This window comes from Lithobates pipiens, unplaced genomic scaffold (genome assembly GCF_037356315.1).
Source record: "Lithobates pipiens isolate NorthernLeopardFrog02 unplaced genomic scaffold, aLitPip1_a1.2 Scaffold_8, whole genome shotgun sequence".
Taxonomy (NCBI): Eukaryota; Metazoa; Chordata; class Amphibia; order Anura; family Ranidae; genus Lithobates; species Lithobates pipiens.
Genome location: NW_027507903.1, coordinates 147,626,639 through 147,640,898, shown reverse-complemented (window position 1 = coordinate 147,640,898; position 14,260 = coordinate 147,626,639). Strand labels below are relative to the sequence as shown.

The following is a 14,260-nucleotide window of genomic DNA, read 5'->3' as shown; positions in this document are numbered from 1 at the left end:
AATACAGGGCACTTAAACACCTTCCTGCCCAGACCAATTTTGAGCTTTCAGCGCTGTCGCACTTTGAATGACAATTGCGCGGTCATGCTACACTGTACCCAAATGAAATTTTTATCATTTTTTTTCCCACAAATAGAGCTTTCTTTTGGTGGTATTTGATCACCTCTGCGGTTTTTATTTTTTGTGCTACAAATAAAAAAATACCGAAAATTTTGAAAAAAAAAAGTTTTTTGTTTGTTTCAAAACTTTGTAAATAAGTACGTTTTCTCCTTCACTGATGGGCACCAATGAGGTGGCACGGGTGGGCGGCACGGGTGGGCACTCATTAGCAACACAGGTGTTATACTGTACTAATGGATGCCAATCAGTGCCAAACAATAATGCATGCCAATCAGTGATGCCCATTGTGGGCACTGCCATCCATTATGGGCACTGATTGGCATCCATTGTGCCTGACTGGCATCCCTGGTGGTCTAGGGAGGATTACCTCTGCTGGGCATCCCTGGTGGTCTGGTGGCGTCCCTGGTGGTCCAGTGTGGGCATCCTCGGGGGGGGGGGGGGGGGGGGGGGGCTGTGCTGATAATCGATCAGCACAGACCCCCCCCCTGTCAGAGGAGCAGCCGATCGGCTCTCCTCTACTCGCGTCTGACAGACGCGAGTGAGGAAAAGCCGATCACCGGCTCTTCCCATTTACACTGTGATCAGCCGTGATTGGACACGGCTGATCACGTGGTAAAGAGTCTCCGTCGGAGACTCTTTACCGAGTTCGTAGTTGCCGGGTGTCAGACTGACACCCCGCAACAACGATCCCTGCGATGCGCCCCCCGGGGGCGCGCAACGGCTCATAATCCTGATCACGTCATATGACGTCCAGTTAGGATTATGAAACCACTTTGCCGCCGTCTATTTGTAATAGGGCGGGCGGCAAGTGGTTAAGGATTGTCTAAAAGTGGACAGATTGGGGTAGGGAGTTCCAGAGGATGGGAGAGGCTCGGGAAAAGTCCTGGAGGCAAGCATGGCGAGGTGACAAGTGAGCTAGAAAGCAGGGAGGCTTGGGAGTAACAAAGAGAATGCTCTGCGGGCAGAGTTGTGGATGTATGTCGCTGTCTCTCTCTACTACGTATTATTAATGTACTATATTGGACTTCATTCCATCATTTCTCTCTGCTATACATGCAAAGCTTTGCATGAAAAGAAATTGCTAGTTTATTGTGCAGGCGAATGTGCCCTTTTGGCTAATAGCAGATCTATGGTCAAAATGTAAAATATTTTTATATTGGCTTCCACAATTATTTCTTGCCTACTCCTGTTAATCTGCACAATCATTAAATTTTGTAAACTTACTTTGTGTAGCTTCCACACATTTTACTTCTAGGATTCTGTGACTCATATTCACTATGTCCTGTGTAAGCACTGCAGTGTCATGTAATTCAAAGAACCTACTTTCTGGGGTGCTGAGGGAAGATGTTTTCAGGAGGGGGGGTCAGTACAGAAATCACTGCTTGCAAGGTGCCAGGGGATATATAGTCCTTAGAAACCAAAAGAAAACGGTAAAAGAGAAGATGCAAAGCATGAAGGGAATCCAAGAAGTTGTGGAAAGATGGGCAGCAGTCACAACATGTAAGGAGATTTTTCAAGTAACATTATATTAGAGTGCCAAAATAACTATTGGTTTTACAATGCTGCTGTAGTTGTATGCTGTGACCATAGAACTCCTTTTTTGAAAGCCAGAAGATTTGGGCAACGTTTGTGCGTTTTTTATTTATTTTTTATTTTTTCTTTTAAACCACTTAAGGACCGCGGCATGTCAATGTACGTCGGCACAATGGCACCGACAGGCACACGCACGTACATGTACGTGCTTGCATTCCAGTGGGTGGGGGGTCCGATCGGACCCCCTCCCGCTGGCTGCGGCGGTCCGTTTCGCTTCAGGAGCGATCACTCCTGGTGAATGAGAAGCTTCCCCCACCTGTGTAGTGTAAACACAGGCAGGGGGGAAGTGATGTCATTCTCCTTGGGGCGGACTTTTTGACCGGACTGTTAGGAGAACAAAATAGTAAGTGCACCTACACTACACTGACATGTAGGTACACATAGGCACACAAATCACCCGCCCCTCCCAGTCAATGTCACTGATTGCAGTGATCATTTATTTACTGAACACTGCATTTAGTGTTAGTTGTGACAGTAAAAAGTGTCAGAGCAGTTAGTGTTAGGTCCAAGGTAGCCCCCTATCACCCCTAATAAAGGTTTAAGGTTTAACCCCCTGATTGCCCCTAGAGTTAACCCTTTTACCCCCTTTTGCCAGTGTCACTAAGCGATCGTTTTTCTGATCGCTGCATTATTGTCACTGGTGCCGCTAGGTAGCTAGTTATTTTTTATGTTCACCACCAGGTTTTTATAGCGTTGGGTACCCCCATATACTACCTAATAAAGATTTTAACCCCCTAGAGTTAACCCTTTCACCAGCGATCACCGTATAGGTGTCACTGGTGATGCTGGTTAGCCAGTTGGTTTAGGTTCCCCATCAGGTTTTTATATAGCGTCAGGGACCCCCATATACTATCTAATAAAGATTTTAACCCCCTGATTGCCCCTAGTTAACACTTTCACCAGTCATCACTGTATAAGTGTTACGGGTGACTCTGGTTAGTTTGCTTTTTATAGCATCAGGGCACCCACCATTACCCAAATAGGTTTAACCCCCTGATCACCCGATTTTGTGCTATTTTGGCATTTTATGGCCTTCGAAACTGTGATAGGTAGTGAGTGAAATCAAAAATTTGCACCCTTAGAAATCCTGAAGGCAGTGATTGGTTTTCGGGGTCCTGTACGCGGCTAGACTCCCAAAAAGTCCCACATATGTGGTATCCCCGTACTCAGGAGAAGCAGCAGAATATATTTTTGGGTGTAATTCCACATATAACTATGGCATGTGTGAGCAATATATAATTTAGTGACAACCTTTTGTAAACTTTTTTTTTTTTGTCATTATTCAATCACTTGGGACAAAAAAAAAAATATTCAATGGGCTCAACATGCCTCTCAGCAATTTTCTTGGGGTGTCTACTTTCCAAAATGGGGTCATGGGGGGGGGGGGGGTGTTTGTACTGCCCTGCCATTTTAATGCCATTTTCAAATAATGAGATAAGCAGTCATAAATTAAAGCTGTGTAAATTCCCGAAAATCTACTCTAGTTTGTAGACGCTATAACTTTTGCGCAAAACCAATAAATATACGCTTATTGACTTTTTTACTAAAGACATGTGGCTGAATACATTTTGGCCTAAATGTATGACTAAAATTTAGTTTATTCGATTTTTGTTATAAAAAAAAAAAGTAGAAAATATCTTTTTTTTTTTTTTTTTTTTTTTTTTTTTTTCAAAATTTTCAGTCGTTTTCCCTTTTATTTTTTTTTTTTTATTTTTTTATATCATATCGTAAAAAATAAAAATTGCAGAGGCAATCAAATACCATCAAAAGAAAGCTCTATTTGTGGGGAAAAAAGGACGCAAATTTTGTTGGGTACAACATTGCATGACCGCGCAATTACCAGTTAAAGCAGTGCAGTGCGAAATTGTAAAAAGACCTCTGGTCCTTAGGCTGAAAATTGGTCCGGGGCTGAAGCGGTTAAAAAAAGGTTTTGGGTACTGCAATCTCTGCACTTGAGTTTCCTTGTCCACCCCTCTCTCGTTGACATTACAAGTTTATTCCCTTGTTGGGTTTTTGTTTTGATTTTATATTTGCTGATTTTGGTAGAATCTTTTTATTGCTCCGATTCGAGTGAGGCCCCATGGTAAGGATTGCAGAGAGAACTGAAGGGAAATGTCAAGAGTCGTTTGACTACCCATACCTAAAATTATAAATGTCTCTCCAAAGAAAACTGTTTTGAGTGCTTGACATAAGACCGGTCAGATGTACCACCCTCAAGATGCCCATCTTTTAATCTGCAAATAAGGTCATGGGGTGGGAGGGGGGGGTTTGAATTGTCTGCATCTTCACATAATCTTCAGCAGCCCCAAGTCCCTTAGGATATGCTTAAACACTTGGCTTTTTTAATGGGTAGAGCTTTGGCACTTAGTAGTTTGCCTTTTCTTCCTCATGCGTATTGTCATTGACCGGCGAGGCAACCAATCCTAGTAATGGGCTAGTAGGAATGTATGGAGTGTTTAACCTTTGACACTTCCAGGAGGTGTTTGAACTTTTACTGTCAGTCATTCAAGGGTAACAGCAGAGACCTGGAGCTTCTGAAGGTTCCTTGTAGCAGCCCCCTCTCTGTAAGCCATGAGTTAGTATTCCATTATTGCTGAATACAATTTATTAAAATCTGTAATGTAATAGCAATTTTTTTTCAGAATTCCCTTTATTTCCCTTTCTTGCAGGATGAAGGAATGGTGGATTCAGGTGGGCCTTCTTACTGTCCCCCTCCTTGCTGTGTATCTGAACATTCCTCCTCCTAACCTCTCCCCTGCACTCTTCGCATGGAGAGCAACTGGAGCATTCTTCACCTTCAATGAGCAGCAGATTTTCTATAGAGGTACCTGGATACCCATTTTCCTTCAAAATCACTTGTGGAATGAGTGTTCATGGAATTTCTAGATTTAAAGTGGTTTTAAAGCCTATTATTTTTTTTTTTATTTTTTTTTTTACCCTAATGCATGCCTTACATCAAGGTAAATTTTTATTATTTTTTTAATAATATTAAAATATATTGGTGGCGTGTCAATGGAAGCGCCTTCCCATGGGGGCACTGGACAGAGGGGAGGGGCACAGAGCATGTAAGTATAGATTGTGTGTGTTTGTTTTTTTTGGGGGGGGGGGGTTGGGGGTGCGTGTTCAGCAGAGCTGTTTTGAATCGATTACACCAATAATGCTGGTCACAAACAGGATGATTTTTATACTTCCTTTATTGTTGGTAGTTGGCCATTGTACGGCTTGAAAATATACGTTATGGAAGGGCAAAAACCTAGACAGGTTTGACAGATCTTATATATGCAACATCGGAAAATAGTAGTCTGCTTTGATGGGTAAGAATAAGCTTGAGTCACAGGTTAAAAAAAAAAAAAATAATAATCTGTTGGCACTTAGCATTTTCCACTTTTAAATAAGAAAACTGATATGTCCTTGTCTACCACAGATGGCCTTTTATATGTGGAGCTCTCCTTGAGTGGCTTATGTAAGGCTGCCAAGCAACATTGATACTACTACTTCCTTGAGCTTGTTGGCTTTCTTTGCCACCATGTAGCCCCTACAAATATTGCAGAAAACGAAGCCACAACCACAGCTGACATTGTTCAAACTGTTAATGGGGAAGGGCTCTGAGTTGGGAGCACACCATCAACAAATAGTGGATTGATAAACCACCATTTCCCACTTTCTGTCTGACAATTGAGAGCTACTATTTTTCAAATGACAATTTTTGGGGGGGGGCATTGGGTGCTTTTGATTTGCTGTAAAGATTGAAAGCTCTCCTTATGGTTCAACACCAGAGATACTACTGTGGGGGAAGAGTAGCGTAATTGTGTGTTTAGTTGTACAGAATGATAAATCTTGCGCATATATAGGTACCTTGTAAAGGTTTGGGGAAAATATACCATCAGGGAAGTATAGACTGTCATTTACTGCCACTTCTGAAAATGTTAGTTGCCTGGTTGCCCTGGCAATTCAGCTTTTAGGTTAATGACTCAAATTACTGAATCAACGTGACTGCCAGACTGCTAATGTTTTCAGAAGGTCATTGGTTAGACTACATATTTCTTTTAACTATTGTCTTTTAACTACTGTATTGTTTCTTCCAGAATCATTGGGGGCAGTGGGAAGCTCGGATGTGGTCATTCTCTTGCATGGATTTCCAACCTCAAGCTATGACTGGTACAAGGTAATGTTCTCCACAATCGGTACTTTTTATGGTGCTTCCAATATTAATGAATTTGTCTATTTCCATAAGGTATCATTCATAGTGAGAAATAAAACTTGCCAAACTGTACAGTATTTTTCCAGTGTTCTTTTGCAGTGTGTGCCTGTACAGCAGTTGTGGCAGCCTGGTAGATTGCAGTTTTCTAATCAAAGCATCTCGCACTACATTTTAATGTTTTAGAAAATCTTTTTTTAAATTCAAGATCTCGTCACTTTAAAGGTGAGCGCTCTCGTAGTTTGTTCTTCCTGGTCTCAAGTAACTGCCTGCCTAGAGGTACAGGTAGACAGCTATCCAGAGTTTGCTGGATCCTCTGGCATTGCGCCCACAATCTGCTGATCACGGGTGCACCATAGGGGAAAAAAGACTGTATGCACTTATTTTTCTCCAGTCATCTTCCAGGACGGCACACCTGAGAGATGACTGGTCCACCTGACAGGAAACACAATCAACAACAACTTTAAAAGTCCCCACCCCTCCCTCAGACCCTCAGTTCTTGATTGTTTCCCACAGGATGGCAGTGAAACCAAGTTTCCTTTTTAATCTTTTCATTATGGGGTCTGGGACCCCGTTTTTTTCCTGGTGAGGCTTTTTTCCTGGGACCTAGCAGACAGGGTCTGTGGTGCTCCCTTGTACCCCCAGGGAAAACCTGGGGGGGCACCCTCACTCAAGGCCTCCTTAGGGAGCCTGTAAGAGCCTCGTGGGACAGGGGAGTTGTCCCAGTAGTGCTATTTCCCCTTTTGTCATGTCTTGTCTTTTTCCTACCTTCAACCATTTCGTTGGTGGATTGGGGTGAGCTGCTGTTTCCTGTAGTGCTGAACGCGAGTGGTGTGCGTTCCAGCACCACAGCGCATGTCCGGAAGTCCAAGGACGTCACTTCCGGGTATCGACTTCCGGAAGCCGGGGCGGCTGGACGCACTGGCGTGCGTTCCAGCCTCAGAGCGCAGGACCGGAAGAGGCCGTACGTCATTTCCGGACGACGGACCTCCTTAAAAATGGCGCCGATCGGCGCGTTTTTTTAAACAGAGCGGGTGTAATGTATGCACCCAGTCTCTTCGGCCGGCAAAACGTTTTTCCGCAGCACAGATAAAGAAGACAAGAAGGGGAAGCTCAAGACTATACCTGATCCAGCGATCCTGCAGGGCAGCAAATCGCTATGGAAGAGGAAGGTCTGTCTGAGCAGACAACCGTTGAGGTCGCCACTGGGGGTGAGTGATCCAACTTTATTTAGGGGCAGGGTTCTCTGGGGAAGAGCTCCTGTGCCCCTTTTAGGACATGTGTAGCTAAATTGTCTATTTTTGGTTTTGACTATTCCCAGGGACCGAAAGCTCTGCCCAGGGGTCAGCTGCTAGGTCTAAGGGAAAGGCTACTTCAAAGTCCAGGCGTTGTGGTTACTGTAACTCTAAGTTAGCACAAGACCACACCAAACCTTTCTGCGATCGATGTATCATCAAGCTCGCAGGCAAGGAGACCGCCCAGGTCATGAAAGAATGTAGGGCCTTACAAGCAGAAATGTTGGCTACCCTTCAATCTTTTCAGTCCACCCTAGTGAAAGGTTTGGAGGAAGTACCATCAGAGAGAGAGACTCCTCAGTTACAAGAACATTTTTCCACATCTTATGCGGAAAGTTCTCAGGGCCAAGTCTCCCTTTTATCTGAGGTGGAGGAAGGTCAGGTCCCAGACTGTAGTTCTGGAGAGGAAGATTCAGACCAAGATAGCCAGGGGGAGGCTAAACTTGGGGGATTTTTGTTCTCGAGTGAGGACATGGAAGGTTTATTAAAAGCCATTTACACCTCAGAAGATATCCAGGTTCCCTCTGCTCAAGTCTCAGCACAGAATAGAGTATATAGAGGTTTAGGAAGGTTGCAGACCAGAACCTTTCCCATCCACCAGTCTCTTAAGGAGATAATCCTCAGAGAATGGAAGGAACCTGAACGCAAGCTTCTCAGGCTGAAGGCTTGGAAAAGGAGGTGTCCCTTTAAAGATGAGGAGGAGGAGAAATTTTTTAAAGCTCCTCGCTTGGATGCAGCCTTAGCGCAGGTATCTAAGAGGTCCGATTTATCCTTTGAAGATTCTGGAAATATCCAGGATCAGATGGATAGAAAGTCGGAAACCTTACTCAAAAGAGCCTGGGAGGCGAATGCGGCAGCAATGGCGCCTACCCTAGCTTCCGCCTGTGTAGCCAGGAATGCTGACACCTGGCTTGGCAAATTAATGGATCACGTTTCCCGCAGTAGGGAGAGTAAAGAGATCGTAGACTCGCTGGAGGTAATCAGTCGAGCAGTAGCTTATGTGGCAGATGCAGCGGTGGAGACTGTTAGGACCACAGCTAAAGCAGCAGCACTTTTGAACTCTGCCAGGAGGGCACTATGGGTCAAGACCTGGGATGGAGATTTTACTTCCAAGTCTCGCCTTTGCGGCATCCCCTTTGAAGGTTCCCTGCTGTTTGGTTCAGGCCTAGATCAGGTTTTGTCCCGATCTACTGAGAAGGGTAAGAAATTCCCGGTAAGGCCCAAGAAGGAAAGGGGTAAAAAAATTTCGAGGCCCCTATTCAAAGACCCATCATAAGGGGAAAGCTGAACAAAGGAGGAAATGGAACTTGGGAAAAGGAAAAGAAAAGAGTGCAATTCTTTTCTCCAGTTCTGGAGCCTCTCAGAAAGAAGGCAAATGACGCCACCATAAAGGTAGGCGCAAGACTCAGCGACTTCCTTCCCCAGTGGGAAAGGATTACGCAGAGTCCATACATTTTAAATCTTTTAGAAGTGGGATACAAACTGGAGTTTCAGACCCATCCCCCACAGGAGTTTTGGGTTACTTTTCCTCCCAGGGACCCAACCAAGGCAGAAGGGTTACTGAAAAATCTAAGGGAGCTAGCAGAGCAAGGGGTTATTGCTCCAGTACCAACCAATCGGCTCACCCAGGGTTTTTACTCACACGTATTTGTGGTTCCAAAACCCTCAGGAAAATTTCGGTTGATAATAAATTTGAGAAGACTCAACCGTTACCTACTTCACAAGAAGTTCAGGATGGAGAGTATTTACTCAGTAAGAAAACATCTGCAGAGAGGAGTCTTTATGGTCACCCTGGACCTAAAAGACGCTTATCTACACGTACCCATTGCCCCCGAACACCAGAAGTACCTACGCTTCGCAGTTTGCATACAGCAGAGGGTGCAACACTGGCAGTTCAGGGCTCTTCCCTTTGGGCTGGCGGCAAGTCCAAGGATATTCACAAAGGTGTTAGCCGAAGTTGTAGCATATCTACATCTGCAGGGGATAGGGTTAATACCCTATCTGGACGACTTGCTGATCTACAGTGTGGATCAGAGGCAAGCGGTAATAAACAGAGATATCGTGTTAGAAACTCTGGAGACCTTGGGCTGGATGGTCAGTCGGGAGAAGTCCTCACTGACTCCATCTCAGTCCAAACTATACCTAGGTTACCTGTTAGACTCGCAGGCACAGAGGGTCTTCTTACCAACAGAGAAGGTAACGAAGGTCCAGAATGCGGTTGTCACCCTTCTCGAAAGAGGAGAAGCCTCTCTGAGATATATAATGAGACTGCTGGGTCTCATGACGGCCTGCATTCCGGCAGTAACCTGGGCACAACTCCATTCTCGGGAGCTTCAGTCTTTCCTACTTGCCTCATGGGGAGGAAGAAGAGAAACATTAGAGAACAGAGTACCCATCACAGAGGAGGTATCTCGTTCTCTGCGGTGGTGGCTCGACCCACAGAATTTGTTGAATGGTCGCCCCTGGTCTCAGGTAAACCCTTTGGTCTTAACCACGGACGCCAGCGCTTGGGGTTGGGGGGGCTCATCTGGGAGACCGATATACCCAGGGGTCCTGGAACCACAGCCAAGCCAGGGAGTCTTCCAATTTCAGGGAGCTTCTGGCAGTAGGCAAAGCCCTAGACTATTTCCGAGAGGAACTACAGGACAGGGAGGTTCAGGTCCTCTCGGACAACCTGGTCACGGTGGCATACCTAAACCACCAAGGGGGGACAAGATCGGACAAACTAAGACGGTTAGCACTACAGATCCTTATGAAAGCAGAAAAGAGGGTCCTTTCACTGTCAGCGATTCATATAAAGGGCTCACTCAATCTGCAAGCAGACTTTCTAAGCAGACAGCTCATCCTTCAAGGGGAATGGGGATTGAGCAAAGAAATCTTCTTCCTGGTGTGCAGTCATTTTGGCAAGCCAGAAATAGATTTGTTCGCTTCCCGGGAGAATGCGAAGGTTCTCAGGTTTTTCTCCCTTTACAAGGATCAAGAAGCAGAAGGGATAGACGCTCTGGTACAGGTGTGGGATTTCAGGCTGGCTTATGCCTTTCCCCCATTGGTGCTCCTTCCCAGAGTCCTACAGAAATTAACCTACTCAAGGTCAGACCTGATACTGATAGCACCCTGGTGGCCCAAGAGAGTTTGGTTTCCCACCATTCAGAGTCTCATGATAGCTCCCCCGCTGCGTCTGCCAGTACGAGACCTACTCAGTCAGGGTCCAATCTTTCACCCCGACCCGGGTCGTCTCTCTCTGACAGCATGGCTATTGAGAGGGAAATACTCAGACAGGGGCTGTTCGGAAAGAGTGATAGATACTCTTCTCCTCAGTAGGAAGGGTGTCACCAGAAAAATTTATGCAAAGGTCTGGAAAGTTTTCTCCCACTGGTTACAGTCTAAGGAGGGGGCTCTCCAGATGATACCTACCATCCTAGACTTTCTTCAGGAGGGGGTGGACCAGGGTTTGGCAGTTAGCACCCTAAAGGTCCAGGTGGCAGCCCTGTCCGTGTTTTTTGATAAGAAGCTAGGACAGGAGCCGCTGATAAAAAGATTTTTGTCGGCCAGGGAAAGGGTAGTTCCAGTTAGGTCGGTCAGTTGCCCTCCATGGGACCTGTCCCTGGTATTAGATGCCCTAACAAGGGGGCCTTTTGAGCCGGTGGCTCAAACTTCGGTTAAACTCTTATCATTTAAGTTGGCCTTCCTCCTGGCTATCACTACGGCCAGAAGGGTGGGTGATATACAGGCTCTGTCGATTAAAGAGCCGTTTTTGCGCATCCTAGAGGATAGGGTAATCCTCACTCAGGATCCTCTTTATTTACCAAAGGTAGCTTCATTATTTCATAGAACACAGGAGATTATTCTCCCGTCTTTTTGCCAGAATCCTAAGAATAAGGAAGAGGAAAGATTCCATTTCCTAGATGTCAGGCGCTGTCTCCTAGTCTATCTAGAAAGGGTGAGAGACTTTAGGAGATCCAGTCATTTATTGATCACCTTCTCAGGGAAGAGAAAGGGTCTACAAGCATCTAAAACAACGATAGCTAGATGGGTTAGACAAACCATATCCATCGCTTATAGACAGGCAGGTAAACCAGTACCAACCCGCCTTAAGGCGCATTCAGCCAGATCCCTAGCGACCTCCTGGGCAGAAAGGGCAGGCGCCTCAATCGACCAGATCTGCAGAGCAGCAACATGGACGAGCCATAGAACCTTTCTGAGGCACTACAGAGTGGAGCTGTTGTCCCCTCAGGATTTGGCATTTGGCAGGAAGGTCCTACAAGCGGTTGTCCCGCCCTAAAGGTAGGCCTGAACTTCTTGCTTATCCTCTCAGGTGTGCCGTCCTGGAAGATGACTGGAGAAAATGACCAGTTACACTTACCGGTAACGTCTTTTCTAGGAAATCTTCCAGGACGGCAGGCCTACTTCCCTACCCTTGTTTTATTGGTGTGGTATATTGATTCCTCACAGAATGTTCCCTCTGACACTGGTGTGGGATTTTCTTTACCATAACTGAGGGTCTGAGGGAGGGGTGGGGACTTTTTTAAAGTTGTTGTTGTTGATTGTGTTTCCTGTCAGGTGGACCAGTCATCTCTCAGGTGTGCCGTCCTGGAAGATTTCCTAGAAAAGACGTTACCGGTAAGTGTAACTGGTCATTTTTTTTTTTTCCTGCAACAAATTTGAATTTTATTAAAAACCAAAGTGTGTGTCTATCCTGTCAGTATTCGTACCCCTTGAAATTTTACATTTTGTCATCATGTTACAACCAAAAACGGAAATGTATTTTATTGGGATTTTATGTGATGGACCAATACAAAGTGGCACCTAATTGTGAAGTGGAAGGAAAATAATGGCTTTTCAAAAGTTTTTACAAATATGTGAGAAGCGTGGCATGCATTTATATTCAGCCCCCTGAGTCGATACTTTGTAGAACCACCTTTTGCTGCAATTACAGCTGAAGGTATTTTTGCGTATGTCTCTACCAGCTTTGCACATCTAGAGTAAAAAGGAAAAGTATCCCCACAACCTGATGCTGCTACCACCATGTTTCACGGTGGGGATGGTGTGTTCAGGGTGATGTGCACTTAGTTTTCCGCCACTCATAGCGTTTTGCTTTTAGGCCAAAAAGATACATTTTGGTATCATCTGACCAGAGCACCTTCTTCCACATGTTTACTGTATCCCCCACATGGCTTCTTGCAAACTGGACTTCTTATGACTTTCTTTCAACAATGGCTTTCTTATTGCCACTCTTCCATAAAGGCCAAATTTGTGGAGTGCATGACTAATAGTTGTCATGTGGACAGATTCTTCCACCTGAGCTGTGGATATTTGCAGCTCCGCCAGAGTTACAATGGGCCTCCTTGGCTGCTTCTCTGATTTATGCTTTCCTTGCCTGTCAGTTTAGGTGGAAAGCCATGTCTTGGTAGGTTTTCAGTTGTCCCATACTCTTTCCCTTTTTCAGATGATGGATTTAATAGCGCTCCATGAGATGTTCAAAGCTTGGGGTTTTTTTTTTTTTTTTTTTTTTTTTTTTTTTAAACTTCTGCACAACTTTATCCCTGACCCGTCTGGTGTGTTCCTTGGCATTCATGATCACTAGAGTTCTCAAACAAACCTCTGAGGGCTCCACAGAACAGCTTTTGTTTTTTTATACTGAGATTAAATCACACAGGTGGACTCTAATTACGAATTGGGTGACTTCTGAAGGCAGTTGGTTCCACTAGATTTTAGTTGAGGGTATCAGAGTAAAGGGGGCTGAATATAAATGCATGCCACACTATTCACATATTTGTAAAAAAAGAAAGTTGAAAACCATTTATCATTTTCCTTCCACTTCACAATTATGTGCCACTTTGTGTTTGTCTATCACATAAAATCCCAATAAAATTTTTTAGCTGTAATATGAAAAAATTTCCAGGGGTATAAACACTTTTTTTCAAGGCTGTATGTACAAGAAAATCTAACAATGGTTGTACGAAGAATACAAACAATTTATAGAATGAAATACATAGGTTTTACACACATGAGTGGAAAACCCCCAGGAAAAAATAATTTTTTTTTATTAATGGCTATAAAAACGCTTACAAAAGACTTCAAAAAAGTGTTATAGGCTGGATTCTCCACACCACCACTGGTCCTGGTCGAGCACAAAAAGTCCACCTTCCAGTGAAAACCACTGTTCCCTTTAACCCAATCAATAAGAATGGAGCTGACATCTCCTGGGCCCCTGGCATTTGCCTTTAAATAACCCCATAATTGGCAAAAAAGGCACCAAACATGATGCAATGCAGGAAAACTGGCACTGTGTCACCGGGGTGATTCGATCCTTGCGTTGAAAGCTCCACCAAAGCGGTTGGGTCGTCTTAGGGGCACAATTGTGGGGACAACCCAAATAGTTTGGGTGCGGGCACCAAACACCACAAAAAACCAGAACAATGCACATCTGGTATGGTGTGTGTGTGTGTGTGTACACCCCAAGGATAAAACTAAAACCACCCAACACACTAAACCATCAAGTGACAAAAAAATGCCATCCCGTTGGTTACCCCAAGGAAGCCTCCATGTAGGCTTGTGTGTGCCGGAAATGCGGCGTTAACAAACCCTAGGTACATGCCCAAGTGGAGGAGGATCCCAAACCCTAAGGAATCAACAGCGAACAGGATTAAGTACAACAATAAATAAACCACATTGCATGTGTTATGACAGAACACCTAAATTGCAAAAAGCAATCGCGGGAATCTCAGAACACATGTAATGAAGAACCAAATAGTGAGGAAAACCCCATATAGTAGCTAGAGATGGGCCATACCTAGTATAGTCTTGGACAAAGGGAAGGATGAAATCTAAGGGGAAACAGGAGAACACATAACCCCCCAAGAAAAGGAGAAGAAAACGACCAACAGCACAAGAAGAAATCGCCCTAACAAGCCCTAGGTCAGCAAAGGCTAAATCTATTAGATCAAATTCCTAATCAGTTTTGCCTGAACTGAACCCATCGAGGAAAGGCCTAAAAGTTTGTCTCATTTAGGCCTGGAGGAGTGGTAGCATCTAGATGTTTAATCCAGCGCAT

The 14,260-nt window shown here is 44.7% G+C and overlaps 1 protein-coding gene and 1 long non-coding RNA gene across 3 annotated transcripts in view; one reads left to right on the top strand and one right to left on the bottom strand.

Moving 5' to 3' along the window:
• Positions 1-14,260, bottom strand: part of LOC143963348 (uncharacterized) — a 154,274-nt gene that overhangs the window by 69,704 nt on the left and 70,310 nt on the right. The gene's annotated exons all lie outside the window — the stretch shown is intronic.
• MEST (mesoderm specific transcript) overlaps positions 1-14,260 on the top strand; it is a 77,038-nt gene that overhangs the window by 15,742 nt on the left and 47,036 nt on the right. For both annotated transcript variants that reach the window (XM_077472040.1, XM_077472041.1), the window contains exons 2-3: positions 4,383-4,537; positions 5,799-5,878. In XM_077472040.1, coding sequence (XP_077328166.1) covers positions 4,384-4,537; positions 5,799-5,878 — 234 coding nt within the window. In that variant the 5' untranslated portion in view covers position 4,383. The remainder of the gene's footprint in view (positions 1-4,382; positions 4,538-5,798; positions 5,879-14,260) is intronic.